This window comes from Alosa sapidissima, chromosome 18 (assembly GCF_018492685.1).
Source record: "Alosa sapidissima isolate fAloSap1 chromosome 18, fAloSap1.pri, whole genome shotgun sequence".
NCBI lineage: Eukaryota > Metazoa > Chordata > Actinopteri > Clupeiformes > Clupeidae > Alosa > Alosa sapidissima.
The window spans coordinates 25,203,563-25,220,566 of NC_055974.1; the positions used below are offsets into that span (position 1 = coordinate 25,203,563).

At 45.5% G+C, this 17,004-nt stretch overlaps 1 protein-coding gene across 5 annotated transcripts in view; it reads right to left on the minus strand.

Moving 5' to 3' along the window:
* Window positions 1-17,004, minus strand: part of gigyf1a (GRB10 interacting GYF protein 1a) — a 34,804-nt gene that overhangs the window by 5,030 nt on the left and 12,770 nt on the right. For 2 of the 5 annotated variants that reach the window (XM_042070996.1, XM_042070997.1), the window contains exons 5-23: window positions 14,626-14,721; window positions 14,243-14,357; window positions 14,021-14,129; window positions 13,359-13,603; window positions 12,898-13,115; window positions 12,428-12,563; window positions 12,075-12,251; window positions 10,942-11,063; window positions 9,785-9,944; window positions 8,058-8,284; window positions 7,799-7,902; window positions 6,909-7,012; window positions 6,601-6,674; window positions 5,180-5,320; window positions 4,557-4,754; window positions 4,144-4,346; window positions 3,762-3,925; window positions 2,673-2,842; window positions 1,654-1,701 (exon numbers count right to left, since the gene is read on the minus strand). In XM_042070996.1, coding sequence (XP_041926930.1) covers window positions 1,654-1,701; window positions 2,673-2,842; window positions 3,762-3,925; window positions 4,144-4,346; window positions 4,557-4,754; window positions 5,180-5,320; window positions 6,601-6,674; window positions 6,909-7,012; window positions 7,799-7,902; window positions 8,058-8,284; window positions 9,785-9,944; window positions 10,942-11,063; window positions 12,075-12,251; window positions 12,428-12,563; window positions 12,898-13,115; window positions 13,359-13,603; window positions 14,021-14,129; window positions 14,243-14,357; window positions 14,626-14,721 — 2,811 coding nt within the window. The remainder of the gene's footprint in view (window positions 1-1,653; window positions 1,702-2,672; window positions 2,843-3,761; window positions 3,926-4,143; window positions 4,347-4,556; window positions 4,755-5,179; window positions 5,321-6,600; window positions 6,675-6,908; window positions 7,013-7,798; window positions 7,903-8,057; window positions 8,285-9,784; window positions 9,945-10,941; window positions 11,064-12,074; window positions 12,252-12,427; window positions 12,564-12,897; window positions 13,116-13,358; window positions 13,604-14,020; window positions 14,130-14,242; window positions 14,358-14,625; window positions 14,722-17,004) is intronic. The other 3 variants (XM_042071000.1, XM_042070998.1, XM_042070999.1) reach the window with 3 other exon arrangements.

The window sequence follows — 17,004 nt, forward strand, 5'->3', positions numbered from 1 at the left end:
TTGTATTTAGCCTATTCACAGCAGAAGACCTGCACCACTGTATGAAACATTACAAAAACATGAAACATGACATATTACATATAACTGTAAATCATCTGATCATCTAATATTTACAGATATCTAGGCTATATTTAACATTTATTTTATATTTGGCCTGTTATGAAATCATGTTTTGAACAATTTAAGCACAGCTCAGCTTTAAGAAACTCAAATAGCCTAGATGCATGCTTAGCATTTTGTGATCATTAGGGCTACTTTCAAAACTCAGCTGTATATCCTCTGATTTTAATATTTCCTGATATCTAGGCGATATTTGTAATATTTATTTTGTATTTGACCTGTTATGAAAACATGTAGAACAATTTAAACACATTGTGAAATTTAAAGCCCAAATTTGGAGAAATGTATGTCGAAATTTGCTGCAAATTCAAAACCGGATTACTCTGGAACAGCTATCTCTACAGGGGACTGCTTTACACCTTTGTGTTCGGTAAGGTCTGCTGTTTATTCTGATATATGGTTTGCCGTGTGTTGAACGAATGGTTCGTAAAGTATTCCACCGAGATGAATGGGTAGGAAGATGGGCGCAGAACCTTATGTAGAATTTATGATTAAATTGAATAATATTATTTACTTTTTTTTTCGCAAACCGTTCACCACAGCAATTAGCGGCTAGCTTTGAAAGCTGAGAAAAAGCTCTTTCATGTGATGTGATACTTCTTTCTGTGTGATGAGTAGGCTACTTCGGGAGTAGTTCAACTGAGAATGGCTGAATTTGGGCGCACTTTCTTTCTTGCCGTGCGCTGTCACTTTCTCCACTGCGTAAAAGACTAAATTAATTTGCGCTGTGAATGCTAAGATTATTTTGACAGGGCAGGCTAAATAAAAATCGCTATTAGTTGGACACAAAGCAGAATATTCAAAGAAGGGGGCACCAAAGCCACAGTGGCCTGTAAACCTCTGATTTTTTCAAAGGGGCATCACGGCCAATGCAGAGGGGCAACGACAGCCATGGCCGTCGTGGCCGCCGTGAAATTCCTACCCTGGTTGTAACATACGAATTACAACATTGTGAAAGTTTACAATTCCAACAACTACAAACACAGCAGTTGCGCTAGTGACGTTAGCCCATTCACAGCCACACCGGATTGTACAAGCATACCAGCAACAGGTTTTACTTGGGCTTCCCAGGCCGATGAAAATACCATGAGTCAGAGAATAAAACACATCAGGTAAGGTGTATTCGTCCATAGACTGTACATAAACTACTGTCAAGTGACATAGCTGGTGGCAAGATGTAACCGTTAGCTAGCCGTATCATTTCACTATGTTGGTGATGTACATCATTCGAGACGAGAGATGTAGTCCACTGAGCGGATTCACACAAAACCCAACTTTTGCAGTCTATCAAACAGTACTTTCTTGACATGAAAAAATATCTTTTAAAATTTACACACATCATATGTGAAATTCATGCTACAATTCGAACAGGACAAAAAATTGCTCTCTAGTAACTCCCGTTCATATTTTTTCGCAAGATCACATGGACCGGAAGTAGAAGGGTGTGACTTTAGCTCTCTATTGATGATAGACTGGCTGTCTGTACTCTAGCCTGCACACTGGAGAGTGCTGTGTGTGTAACAGTAGATTTACCTGTAGAGCGAAGTTGTTCATGGTCAGTCCAGCCACCTCCTTGGAGAGCTATAGGAGTGGAGACACAGAGAGAGAGAGAGAGAGAGAGAGAGAGAGAGAGAGAGAGAGAGAGAGAGAGAGAGAGAGAGAGAGAGAGAGAGAGAGAGAGAGAGAGAGAGAGAGAGAGAGAGGGGTGATGATGCAGAGAATAACTTCCATCTTAATGTTTTTAGTTGATGTTACTCACTGAAGCCCTAGACTGTTTTAAGGGCATTTCAAAAACAGGCTACCCAAATCTGCCACAATTTTATGTATTAATACTTGCATTGATTTAATTTTGATTTTTAAATACAAAAAGCGTATATTTTTGAAAATATTTTTATATGCATCTCACCACTGCAAGCTGGCAGCTCGACTTGCCTTACATATATGTGTAGAGCAGACGGTCTTGAATTTGGCAATATCATTGCCATGGTGGTGGGATTCTCTGGGGCTGAGCAATTTACAGACATATGTGGTGTGCACCTTACAGAAATAACTGGCATTTTTTTTATTTAGTGATGAAAAATGACCTTTCTGCGTTCCATATCTGTGACACGAACTGATCTGACCTGACTTGACCCGAGTTTGCGTGTTAGCCTGTGTGTGCCTATGGTGTATAAACTCATAATGATTCTCTACAACAACTTTTTACTGCATTGCCATGAACAAAGTAAGGGCAAAAAAGGGGTTTCTTTGTTGAACAAATCGGAATGCAAAGTGAGCCTTCAATTGGATGCCATGCAGGAATTTGCTAGGATCTAAAAAAAAAACGAATTATGAACATGCTTTGTCATAGAGAAACACATGATAGCGTTGGATTATAAACACGCTTTGCCACAAAAACAGACAAAAACGTGGGGCAAGTCCAGCTATATGGAGTTATTATTTTGCCGTCACTTCGTCTGTTATATAACCCAGAAAGTTGTACTTGGTATCAAATGATAGCTCTACACACACTCTCTCTCCTGCTCAAACCACACACACACACACACACACACCTGTTGCTGCTGCTGCTGCCTCTGGTGGTTGGCCTTCTGTTTGGCACGGCGCTCCAGGAACTGCTTGGCAAACTCTTTGGCTTCCATGGTGTCCCCCAGATAGGACCGGATGAAGTCCAGCACCTCGTATGGAGATTCCACCTCCTTCAGGTATGCCACAATGGTGGCCACTGTCAGTACACACACACAGACACACACACTGATCATCTCTTCCTTAAGTTAATCATCTCTTCCACTGTAAAACAATGTACACAGTTGTGTGAGTGAATGTGTGTGGGTCAATGACGTGACATTGCGCATCAGCAGGTGGTGCAAACAGGTAAAATACTAATTTAAACCAAGACATAGTAGACTAAAGTGAACAAATTGTTCAAAAATGTGTTGTACCTAATTGTTCTATTAAACAGTATATATATATATATATATATATATATATATATATATTTTTTTTTTTTTTTTTTAAATTCTGAAGTATCAGAACTAAAACTACAAAAAAATAATGTGTTGTGTCTGTGTGTGTGTGTGACCATCAATTGAGGAGGCGTTGTTGAGTGTGAGTGTGTGTGTGTGTGTGTGTGTGTGTGTGTGTGTGTGTGTGTGTGGCATCGAGCGAGGAGGCGTTGTTGGTGGTTGAGAGTGTGAGTGAGTGTGAGAGTGTGTGTGTGTGTGAGTGTGTGTGTGTGAGAGTGTGTGTTTCAGAGAGTGTGTGTTACCATCGAGCGAGGAGGCGTTGTTGTTGTTGGTGGTGGTGATGTTGAGTGTGTGTTCATGTGTGTGTGTGTTACCATCAAGCGAAGAGGCGTTGTTGTTGGTGGTGATGTTGAGTGTGTGTTCATGTGTGTGTGTGTGTGTGTGTGTTACCATCGAGCGAGGAGGCGTTGTTGTTGTTGGTGGTGGTGATGTTGAGTGTGTGTTCATGTGTGTGTGTGTGTGTGTGTTACCATCGAGCGAGGAGGCGTTGTTGTTGGTAGTGGTGTTGAGCGCGTGTTCATGTGTGTATGTGTGTGTGTGTGTGTTACCATCAAGTGAAGAGGCGTTGTTGGTGGTGGTGATGTTGAGTGTGTGTTCATGTGTGTGTGTGTGTGTTACCATCAAGCGAAGAGGCGTTGTTGTTGGTAGTGGTGTTGAGCGCGTGCAGCATCTGTTCACACCACGTGGTGAAGCCGTCCTGAGGCTTCATGCCCTGCAACAGCTTCAGCAGCTTATCCTCCTCCTCTGTGCGCTTACGACGAAGCATATACTGCTCACGCTCGCTGAGGGAGGGAGGGAGAGAGGGAGAGAGAAAGAAAGAAGGAGAGAGAGACAGACTTTTAAAACCACTTTTATTTAACCATTGTATGGATCAAACCACTTTAAAAAGCCCCCCTCACCCACCCCGCAGTCACACCCACACCATGGCATGGAGAGTGTGTGTGTGTGTGAGTGCGTGTATGTGTGTGTGCGTGCGTGGTGTGAGTGTGTGTGTGTGTACCTGAGTGAGGGGCTGCTCCTGCTGCTGTTCTTGTGGCTCATACCCCGCATGCCAGCCTGGCTCTTCAGCGCCTCGTCCCACATGCCCATGGCGCCAGACACTCCGCCCCCTGCCCCAGACTTCCCCTCCAGGCCACTCCCACTGGCCCAGAGAGAGCCCGCCCCCTCCCCCCACTGCCCCGACATCAGGCCCGCATGCTGCTGCTGGGGGACAAGGAGAGAGAGAGCGAGGGAGGAAGAGAGAGAGGGAAAGGAGAGAATGACAAAAAAAGCATTCATTATTTATTATACCAAGACCCTGTTTACATTTGTTTTTAAGATGCATTGCGGATTATCTGATTGCAAGAGCACAGCGCATTTAGCCCAGAGTGTGTGTGTGTGTGTGTGTGTGTGTGTGTGTACAGGCGTCCTTACCCTCTCGCGCTGCTGCTGGGCTCTCTGCTGCTGCTTCACCCTCTCAGCCTCCTGTTGCAGCTCCAGGAGCCCCAGGGCCTTGCCTGGCTTGCCCAGCCCAGCGGTGGAGCCTCCGGACCAGCCGGAGCCCGACGCCGGGCCCCCCTGGCTCTGGCTCTGCGCCAGCAGCTTCATGATCAGTTCCTGCTGCTGACGACACTGAGGGAGGGATAGAGAGAGAGAGAGAGAAGAAGTAGGAATAAAGAGAAAGAGGGATGGAGGGAAGGAGGAATAGATAGGAGGGATAGAGAGAAGGGAGGATGGAGGGTTGGACGGATAAGAGGAGGGATAGAAGTTAGGAGGGATAGAAGTTAGGAGGGAGGGAGGGCAAAAGGGAGGGGAACCAACACAAGCAGGGAATCAGTGATCAGGAGCAGGCAAGAGGACAAGTACTTCCAGAACTGTGTGTTTGTGTGTGTGTGTGTGTGTGTGTGTGTGTGTGTGTGTGTGTGTGAATGAATGTGTGACCATACTCAAACATTTCCTTCAATAGACAACATGGGGGCACCTACTTGCATGGAGTAAGGTAGGTGTGTGTGTGTATGTGTGTGTGTGTGTGTGCGCGTGTGTGTGCACGCTCCTACCTGCTTGCGTCGGAACATCTCCTCCTCCTCTCTCCTCTTGTGCTCCTCCTGCTGCTGCTGCCTCCTCTTCTCCTCCCTCCTCTTCCGCTCCTCCTCCTCCCGCTTGGCCCTGAGTTCAGCCTCTCTCCTCTCCTGCTGGAGCTACACAGACACACACACACACACACACACACACATGAAGCAAAGCCAAGGTAATTTAATGTGGAACTGTTTCTGAAAGACAACAAAGTGAACTGTTATGCTGCAGGTTGTTGCAAAATCTCATCTGCCCAGAAAAGGCCTATTATGTAGAAGGCAAACTCCAACCCTTAAATACAATAGCTGAACATTTGATGGACAGTGTGCCCTAAAGCAAGAGCTGCTATATTATTATATGTAAGGGATAATGGACAACACGGTGGTCTGATCACAGAAATTAATGCACGGCCGAGGTTGTAAAACGGCCCCGACGTGAAGCGCAGCGGGCGTACCCCAAGATTCTGATGAACTTTAGCTTTGAAACATAGCTATTTTACTTAGCCTGCTGTCATCCATCTAGCGAAAAGCCACCTCTGTCATATGCAACAATGTTGCCATGTTCTGAACGTCTGCATTTTACAGCTCGGATGCAACGTGACAGTTCATTTAAACTTCACAACGAGTTTGGCAAATTAATATACAAGTGTGATACGGCCAAAAAAATGGATCTACTTCATAGGTGTGAAAATAACATACGGTTAATGGTCGTTCTGAATTACGTAGGACAATGGGAAATTCAACCAAGCAGTGGAATAAATGTATATATTCATTATTATTATTATTATTATTATTATATTATATATTGCTATATATTCATTCACTTCATTAAAGCACAGACATAGATCATTTACAATGCACAACAAGCTATAGGCCTATTTATCAGAAGTTTTTTCAAACCGACAGAAGATTTTCCCCCTCATACCCTTTTGCACTGGTCCCCCAGAAGTCATTTGAGTTTGAGAACATGTACCCTGCCAAAAGCCTCTACATTCAGTCAAGCAAATTAAATCATATTGTGAATATTATAGCAGAAATGACTAGTTTGACGGGGCAGTGGTAGCGTAGTGGTTAAGGAGCTGGGCTACCATAATAGCCTAAAACGTTGTGGGTTCAATTCCTGGCTTTAACTGTTGTGCCCTTGAGCAAGTTGCTAGGGGACAATGCCAGGGACACTGTAGTCCCTTATAATATACATATTATGTAAGTCACTTTGGATGAAAAGTGTCTGCTAAATGAATACATGTAAATGCTAATGTAGTTTGCAGGTATGACACTCAAGTCAATATTATTTCACATTACACATTTTTGTTTTTCCAGTTTCTACCATTAACTATAATCTTTTCAGTTGGGAAGTGGGGAACATGCTGTTATATTTGATGACACCAGGGGGAGCCAAAGCTCACCTTTTGAAGCTGTTCAAGAGTTGGACCCTGAGTTGAAGAATTCATTGTTAAGTCCCATAGACTGGCCTCACCGCCTAAAGAGAGGGAGCAAACGAAACGGCAAGGTCAGATATTTAGCAGATTTTGGCATTCAAAAACAATCTAATAGAGAATTTTAGAGTTTAGAATTTTAGAGACCCCCCCCCCCCCCACACTATATTCCATTTGGAAACTCTGGAAAAAAGTGTATATCTGCCGGTAGCTGTTAGCTGGGAAGTGGTTTGCAACTGGTAAGCTTGTGTGTGCTTGTGTGTGTGTGTGTGTGTTACCTGTCGGCTGTGAGGCTGAGGTATGCATGTCCCACATGGACCCTGTATCTGGCACTGACATTGACCTGTTCATCGAAGGCATCATACCCTGCTCGCCACACCTGCTGGGAAAGCACGCACGCACACACACACACACAACATAATCATTTCAAATTATGAGAAACACACACACTTAAAAACAGATACAATAGAGTAACAAAGTGTGACGCTCCGTTTCCATGACCGCAGTGTTACTGGATCTGAACAAATTTTCGCAGTGGCATCAATAGCATTGAATGTATTGGCATCGTTTCTACCTCAGAAATTGTTTTTAAATGTAGGTTGTAGCAGTTTAAACGTGTTTTACCTGCTAGGCAGCAGCTTAGCCACATAACACGGATCCTCTCACAGGTGTAATAGAAAGAAACAAAATCCCAGTGGATATTTCACGCCTTATCAAAGACTGGCAACTGTGAAGAGTGATGTTTTTTTTGCCAAGACGCGTCCGTGAATTTAAGGATTTTAACCGCAGGCTGTGAAGGCTGTCTCTTAAATGCTGGTTAAAAGCTGGTCTCTGGTTAAATGCATGGACGAAACCCATGCTAAAATACAACTCTGTAGTCAAGAATTTGATCGTGCTGGTATGAATGTGTTGTAGTATGGGATTCCTACAGTGTAAAAAATATATACGAACGTCTTAGAAACATCGTAAAATTATTTAAATAGATTAAGAAAGCCACCACTATGGTTAGATTGGTTTGTTTAGATCCAATGAAATTGCTACCTTGGCAACGCCACGTCATGGTTTCGGTACTCTGTACCGCACACATACTACAGAAACAAATAAACACACAAACACATCAGTATATGAACACACACACACACACACACACACACACACACACACACACCTGTTGATGAGCTGGAATAGCTGTTGCTGCTGGAGTTGCTGATAGAGAGCTGCTGCAGCCGCCAGCTCCTGCTGCTTCTTTAGGCGCTCCTGATCCATGTTCCCCTGTCCGTACACACACACACACACGTTATATTAGTTACACAGATCTCATACAGACACAACCAATCAAACAACACAAACACGCACACACGCAGACACAGAAACACGCACGCACGCACAGAAAGCACAGCACGCACATACACTGGCTGTGAACTCACGGTGTTGGCCCTGGCTGCAGGCTGGCGTGCTGGGGGGGGTTGTTGTTGTTGTGGTCGGACCAGGAGGGGGGGCGGCGAGGGTCCGGGGGCAAAGGGCACGCGCCCCCACATCTTAATGACGTCGCCCAGAGGCTGGAAGCCCTCGTCACAGCCTCGCTTCACCAGCAGCGTCATGGAGAAGTAGCCCGCCTGGAACCACTCGCACATCTCCACTGTCGTGAACGGACCTGGGAACAGGGGAGACAGTTGTGAGTGTGTGTGTGTGTGTGTGAGTGAGTGAGTGAGTGTGGAGTGTGTGTGTGCGTGTGTGGAGAGTGTGTGTGTGCGTGTGTGGAGAGTGTGTGTGTGTATGTGTATGTGTGTGAGAGTGAGTGAGTGTGTGTGAGAGTGAGTGAGTGAGTGTGTGAGAGTGAGTGAGTGAGTGAGTGTGTGAGAGTGAGTGAGTGAGTGTGTGAGAGTGAGTGAGTGAGTGTGTGAGAGTGAGTGAGTGTGTGTGAGAGTGAGTGAGAGTGTGTGTGTGTGGAGAGTGTGTGTGTGTGGAGAGTGTGTGTGTGTGTGGAGAGTGTGTGTGTGTGTGGAGAGTGTGTGTGTGTGAGAGTGAGTGAGAGTGTGTGTGTGTGGAGAGTGTGTGTGTGTGTGTGGAGAGTGTGTGTGTGTGTGTGGAGAGTGTGTGTGTGTGTGGAGAGTGTGTGAGAGTGAGTGAGTGTGTGTGAGAGTGAGTGAGAGTGTGTGAGAGTGAGTGAGAGTGTGTGTGTGTGGAGAGTGTGTGTGTGTGAGAGTGAGTGAGAGTGTGTGTGTGTGGAGAGTGTGTGTGTGTGTGTGGAGAGTGTGTGTGTGTGTGTGGAGAGTGTGTGTGTGTGTGTGGAGAGTGTGTGTGTGTGTGTGGAGAGTGTGTGTGTGTGTGGAGAGTGTGTGTGTGTGTGGAGAGTGTGTGTGTGTGTGGAGAGTGTGTGTGTGTGTGGAGAGTGTGTGTGTGTGTGTGTGGAGAGTGTGTGTGTGTGGAGAGTGTGTGTGTGTGGAGAGTGTGTGTGTGTGGAGAGTGTGTGTGTGTGGAGAGTGTGTGTGTGTGTGTGTGTGTGGAGAGTGTGTGTGTGTGGAGAGTGTGTGTGTGTGGAGAGTGTGTGTGGAGAGTGTGTGTGTGGAGAGTGTGTGTGGAGAGTGTGTGTGTGGAGAGTGTGTGTGTGTGTGTGCACGTGAGTGAGTGTGGAGTGAGTGTGTGTGTGTGTGTGTGTGTGTGTGAGTGTGTGTGTGTGTGTGTGTGAGAGAGTGAGTGTGTGTGTGTGTGTGTGTGAGAGAGTGAGTAAGTGAGTGTGGAGTGTGTGTGGAGAGTGAGTGAGTGTGGAGTGTGTGTGGAGAGTGTGTGGAGAGTGTGTGGAGAGTGTGTGTGTGTGTGTGTGTATGTGTGTGAGAGTGAGTGAGTGTGTGTGAGAGTGTGTGTGTGTGTGTGCACGTGAGTGAGTGTGGAGTGAGTGTGTTTGTGTGTGTGTGTGTGTGTGTGTGTGAGAGTGTGTGTGTGTGTGTGTGTGTGTGTGTGTGTGAGAGAGTGAGTAAGTGAGTGTGGAGTGTGTGTGGAGAGTGAGTGAGTGTGGAGTGTGTGTGGAGTGTGTGTGGAGAGTGTGTGTGTGTGTGTGTATGTGTGTGAGAGTGAGTGAGTGTGTGTGAGAGTGAGTGAGTGTGTGTGGAGAGTGTGTGTGTGTGCGCGTGGAGAGAGTGTGTGTGGAGTGTACCCTGGATCTCTCCCTGCGGGTCCTTGTAAAACCACTTCATGGCGGCCTCGTGGGAGAGGGGCAGTGCGGACGCCGTGTTCCGACTCTCCTGCAGCGCCTGGGTGAAACACTCCTCGTCCAGCGACGAGTCCTGGAGAGACGCCACCATCTTCTCAGCCTCCTGTAAACATGTAAACACACACACACACACACACACACACACCCGCGCACACAGAGGGTCAGGTATATAAATGATTAATTGCTCTGAAGCTTCCACACACAAACATAGCAGTAGGTAAATAATTAATTACTTTGAACCACCCATACATGCTAGGCTAAGACTGTAGGGCCTTAGTAGCATATTTCAGAGGCTCGAGTAAGATTGTTGCCCTTCAATAATACATTTCCGAGGCCTGATTGAGATCACCTTTCAGTAGTATATTTCGGAAGCTTGGGTGAGACTGCATATAGCCTGGTAAACCAAACTCATTCACAAAGTGAATAGAGTCTGGCCAGTCACGATTGCAAAACCTTTCCAACACTGGCATGGTGACGGACATGGACACAGCGTTAACTTTGAAAGTATCTCCATGAAAGGAGATCTAGGTGGGCGTGGCCGTAGCCCTTCAGCAGTACATTTCAGAGGCTTCAGAGGTGTACCGGGAGAAAACCATCTGTTCTGCCATTCCGCAGCAGCGGCTAAATCCAGCCTTGTTATCTGGGTGTTGCAGATCATCTTATTTTTAGTGTGCTTTAGAAATTCTTAAATTCTAAAAAAATAATACTCCGTCTCTAACATTGCAAACACCCAGTGTCTTGTATATAAACATGAAGCATATTCTAAACACTTTAAAACAATAATGTTGCTATTAAAATGAATGATGACTCCACAGAACTCTTGCTTTCAGCATATTCATACTCACACACAGACACATACCACATACATAACTGGACACTCTGCAAACAAAGAAATTCGTACATACAAATACAATTACACTCACGCTCAAAAACGGCACACAGACAGAATCTCATCCACTTCCTCCCTCCCCCCCCCCCCCCTCACACACACACACACACACTCAATCAAACAAACAGACAGGCGAAACACTTTTCTACAAGAATTCACTCTTTAGCCATCTCTTCTTAAAAGAATCACACGCGCACACGCACACACCCACCTGCTGCAGGTGCTTCATGCCCTCGTCATCCTCGGTGTCACCCCCCGGTGGTGGGGGGTGAATAGCAGCTGAGGAAGGGGGCGGAGCCAGACTGGCAGGGGGGCTGAGCTGTGGAGCTGCCTCTGCAGACACACACACACATAAACAGTCACACAATCACACAGTCACACACACACACACACACACGAAAAGTCAGAAAAGGCAAGGAAGCTTCTGTGACAAAGAAACAAAAAGCACTGCCATTTTGCAATAATATCAGGCCCTTAGTGTGATGTCTGCAGACTCACACACTTACTAATGTGTGTATAAGAAAGCCTGCAGACTCACACACTTACTAATGTGTGTATAAGAAAGCCTGTATTAATGCTTTTCCCGTGTTGGAATGCCTGTATAAGGGATAGTGTTGTCACGGTACCAAAATTACTGTTTCGATACAAAGAGCTGAAAATGCAACAATATTTGACAGAGGACAGACGTAAATTACTAGTGACAAAATATTAACTTCAGTGTGTCACGCTCTTTTTGTAAATTACGCTTAAGTGTTTTAAAGTGTTTAAATCGTCCTGGCTCTCCCTTATGGTAGGCTAGTTGTGAACAGGCATGCACAAGATACAGCTTCAATCAGAGGAGTTGCAGCTTCATTTAGGGAAAAAATATATAATGTCCGCAACACTGCTTTTGACTCCCATATATTTAATGCACAAAAGGCTACAAAAGGCTCCTTTGCCTGAAGAAGACCCAGCAGGGTCGAAACGTTGCCTTTTGTAGCCTTTTGTACATTAAATATATGGGAGTCAAAAGCAGTGTTGCGGACATTATATATTTTTTCACTTGAGTAGGTTTTTTTTTTTGTTCTGCACCTGCCAGAAGGTGGGATGTGCACACAATAACTTTTTGTTGAGCTTTATTTAGTAACCAGCAGTTCACTAACTGAACCTCAGTCGCCAGCCCATCTAACTTCTATTAGTTTTGCGTGTGTGTTTTCACTCTCCTTTTGCACGAACACACACAGAATAACAAAAAGGGAGCCCTGTCATGTTACATTTTCATACTGGTACATCTCTAGCCTCTAGTGTGAATGTGAACGTGAATCTGAATGCATGGAGTGTATCCCTGTATGACTGCACCGTTACCTTCAGTGGTGTTCTTGCTGATGGTGGGCTGCAGCGGCTCTTCCAGACCAGCAGGGGGAGCAGTCACAGATTCAGAGAGAGGAGCAGGTGGCGCAGGCATAGAGGAAAGGGGGAGAGAGGGAGGGGAGGAGGGGGAGACAGGCTTCACCTCCATCTCAGCCAAGGCTTCTTTCACATCTGCAATGGAATGATGACAAGATGTGAGATGGGAGGAGAGAAAGAGTGTGTGTGTGTATGTAAAAAGAAGATGCGTGAGGAAATTCTGTGTTTCACAAAAGAGGTAGACCCCCCCCCTGATTTCATCAACATGACCCATGACCCCCTTCCCTCCCTCCCACTCCGTTGACCTTTACCTTTGTCCAGTCTCTCCCCTTCGCTGCTGCTGTTCCTCTCCTCCTCTCTGGCGGTGGCCATGACCTCGTCATCCTCGTCCTCCAGGCCCTGGAACTCAAACTCCTGCTCCTCATGAATGGGGTCTTTAGAGCCCTTCTGTGAGAGAGAGAGAGAGAGAGAGAGAGAGAGAGAGAGAGAGAGAGAGAGAGAGAGAGAGAGAGAGAGAGAGAGAGAGATGGGAGGGGGGGGGGGGGTGGTACAATTACATTTAGTAATTTAAGCGACTTACATATGTCAATTACATTACAAGGGTCATTGTCCATGCAGCAACTCAGGATTAAGTGCTCCAGGTCACAACAGTGGAAGCCGGGAATTTAACCCATGACTGTTTCAGGCTACTGCATGCTAGCCTAGCTCCTTAACCACTACGCTACCACCATCATGGCCCCCTCTCCTTATCACACACACACACACACACCAGTGAGCTCACCTTCAAGGGCATGAAGGCGCCGGAGGAGTCGAAGGTGCCCATTTCGCCATCCTCTTCGTCGGTGCACCACTCGGGCAGGTTGTCACGGTCATCGTCCAGGCCCTCGCTGCCCGCCCTCCGACGCCCACCCTCGCCAGCCTCCGGGAAATTGAAGTCGTATTTCCTGCGCCGGGCTTCGCCAGGGTGCTCCCGCCAGCCCGCCGAACGAGGACCGCCATCTGAGGGAGGGATGGAGGGAGGGATGGAGGGAGAGAGGGAGGGAGGGAGGGAGAGAGAGAGAGAGCGAACGTGAGCAAGGGAGGGAGGAGGGGAGAGAACGAGGAAGGTGGGAGAATTTAAGATAAGTTAGACTGGTGAAGGAAGGAATGACTGAGCGTCTGAATGAATGTGTAAATGTGTGTGTGTGTGTGTGTGTGTGTGTGTGTGTGTGTGTGTGTGTGTGTGTGTGTGTGTGTGTGTACCGTCTCGGCGCGAGCCAGCCAATCTCCAGCTGCCTCCGGGCTCGGCTCCGGCCCCTTCCTCATCCTCCTGCTCCTCGCGGAGTGTGCGCCAGTTGTCGCTGTCCGAGCGCGTAAAGTCCTTCCGCCCACCGGCGGTCGCTACGGCAACGGCAACACCACTGGCGACGCTGCTGCCGCTGGGCGCCTCCTCGTAACACACACGCACTCCGTCACGGCGCAGTGGCTTTTCAAAGCGACGCTCACCCCTGAGGGAGATTGAACTTTTTTTTTACTTACTATCCTTTTCAAAAATGCAAAGAAACAACTACACAACCTTCAATTAATCAATATGTATATAATATGATATAATATAATATAATATAATACATTGACTTAGACTTAGATTAGATTCAACTTTGAAATGCAATGATTCAATGAAATGCAGTTGACATCCAACCAGAAGCGCAAAGAAGCATTAAATACCAAGTGCAGGTAGAGAGTATGGTTGTGTACACAATAGAGATTAATAACGTCACAGTCTCTCACGGGGGGAAAAAAAAAAAAAAAAAAAAAAAAAAAAAACTTTCTACAAAAATAATTCAAGGAAGCCGAAAGAAAGAAAGAAGGAAAGAATAAGAGCAAGAAAGAAAGAACAGACAGAAGGAGAGAAAGGAAAGACACACCTGTCGTCCCAGCTTTGGCTGCGATGGATTTCTCTTCCACAGCGCCCAAAGCCCACCTCTCCATCCTCAATACTTCTTTGGTAGAATCCACTGTCTCCTCTTCCTCGTCCTGTACACAGAGAGAGAGAAAGAGAAAGAGAAAGAGAAAGAGGCCCTTGTAAATAAACACAGATAGTAATAGAAAGATATTCCGCATGTTAACACACACACACACACACACACCTCTGCCTCCTCGCGTGCTGCCTCGGCCTCGAGCCACACCGGCAGGGATGGCCCCGCCTCCTTTTCCCATGAGCCTCAGGACAGCAACGCTGTTCACCGACATGGAGAAGTTCCTCTGCAGCATAGTTCAACATTTAAAATCACATTTGACTGATAAACACATATCCACTCATAACACAAACACACAGGTAAATGCTAATAGAATGCAGGGTGGTGAATAATTATTCTAAAAAAACTAATAATAATGCTTGTGTCAGTGAACATGCTGGCATGCATGTGTTTAAATCTGTGTGTGTCTATGTGTGCGCACGTGTGTGTGTGTGTGTGTGTGTGTGTGTGTGTGTGTGTGTGTGTGTATGTGTATGTGTATATAAATATCTCACCTGCTCCTCCTCAGTCAGAGGCACTAAAGCCAGAGGCTGCAGAGGCTCCTCCTGCAGAATAGCAGCAAACTCCTTATCCTGCATGTCCTCAGGAACCTGAACACACACACAATATTTACATTACAAGTGTGTGTGTGTGTGTCCGTGCGTGTGTGTGTCTGTGCGTGTGTCTGATGTACCGTATTTTCCGGACTATAAGTCGTTTCCGGAGTATAAGTCGCATTAGTCAAAAAAAAAATGCGTCATGAACAGGAAAAAAACTATATAAGTCCCACTGGACTATAAGTCGCATTTATTTAGAAATGTATTTCACAAAATCCAAAAACAGAGAATATGTAACTGGACTATTGAGGCCAAAAAGATTAATGTTAATGAAGACGAAGGAGTGAAGGCAGCCAAGAAGAAGGCCGGATAGACCTAAAGCAAAAGATTCACTGAAAGAAAATGCCATGTGGTACACCAAAATTTAGCTAAAATGTGGAGAATACAATGTAATCAAGCATTTTGGGCAATGTGGAGTCACAAACTGGCAGCAGATTAAATGCTCACGAGAGAGAAAAAAAAAAAGACGTGACCGAAGCAAGCCAGGCGATCGGCCTATAGGCCCGATGGTCATTGTAAAGCAATTTACAAACGATTCACTGAACAAAAATGCTGATATGGTACATGAACATTTAGCTAAAAATGTGGAGAATGCAATGTAATCAAGCATTTTTGGCAATGTGGAGTCACAAACTGGCAGCAGATTAAATGCCCACGAGAGAGAAAAAGATGCGTTTTAAAAAGACGTGCACAGACCGGTTTTAATAGGACGTGCAGACCAAAGCTGCAGCAAGCAGGTGATATTTAGACATTTATTTCACAAAATCCAAGACCAAGAACAGACAGATGTAACTGGACACAGAGGCCAAAAATATTCTACAGGGAATGTTAATGAAGACGAAGGAGTGAATAGTAAGCCGAAGGCTGCTGACGAGTGCCCGCGCTAATTGTAAAGCAATTTACAAAAGATTCAATGAACAAAAATGCTGATGTAGTACATGAAAATTTAGCTAAAACTGTGGAGAATGCAATGCAATCAAGCATTTTGGACGATATATTGGCACAAGCTGGCAGCAGAACAATTACTCGGCTGGCCACCTCCAAGAGAGCGAGAGAAAAAAATATGCGCATTTAAAACCAGGGTCTAAACTTCCGCGCAGGATTGCGGGTATTGCGCATAAGTTATTAAGTATTGAGCATAATAATAAAAGTCCCACAACTCCATCATAATGAGAGAAATTCCCCACACGTTACAGCGCTGTCTGATAACGTTAACCTAATAGAGCGGCCTGAATGCGGGACTATTGACTGGACGGACCAACTCTGACTTCAATTGAACCCCATGCAGAGACACACACACGTGCGCATGGACCACTTTGCGGGTGCCTCTCTCTCTCCCTCTCTCATCGCTGAAGTCAAATTGTAGCCTAGGTGCTTCTACATCAACCGTGATCGACAGGAAAGGAAAACAAACGTTTAGCGATCAGGAACAGTCAGGAATTTTGCAAACGCAGAAGCGACAGCCTATAACGCGAGAGAACATGGATGTGTTCTCCATTTGAGGAACGTTATAATCGATTGCGGACGTGAACAGACAGATACAGACACGGAGCGCATAGTAGGCCTACTTTCACTGTCTAATGTGCGTATTCAGTACGTGAAAGATAATTAGTAGCAAAACAGCGATCAAATATTAGCCTCATGGCAGTGAGTTTTGTTTTCAAATATTTTCATGCATGTCTAGATAACGGGTGAGGAATGTTTAGGCGGCAGACTATCGTAAATCTTCAAATTATCGCTGGGGTCTTTATTTAGGCTGCGCAAAGCACAGCACCTTTATTTGGGGCATGGCTTACTGTTTGATTATATTGCTAAATTGATGACCACTGAAATCTATGGGGTATTTGATGGTTCACTATTAAGTTTCATGTATGTGGGGTAGGGTGTTGGGATCTCCATCCGCTTATTGCAAGATAAGACATCCGCTTTCATTTATTCATGGAACGTGTGTTGTGCTGAAATGGAAACCTTATTCAGCCTAAATTTAGTTCTTTTTTTAATTATGCATGATTTACTTTTTTTTATAAAATTCGTAGGCTGATGCCTGACAGCAACAATTGTGTTTAAATGTAGGTTACTGCTTCAGCCTCTGGCAAGCTCAGAAGGGGGCGGCATGCAACTGGTAGCTTGAGAGCAACGTGTTGGAGACTCATGGCAACAATATTAAACCAACCAACAATATAAAATATTAAGAAGAGCTCTTTTATGAGTTAAATTGAAACAAAATTATTACTGGCCTTTATTTGTCTGAATCTGAGGCCCAAACAGAATCCAGGG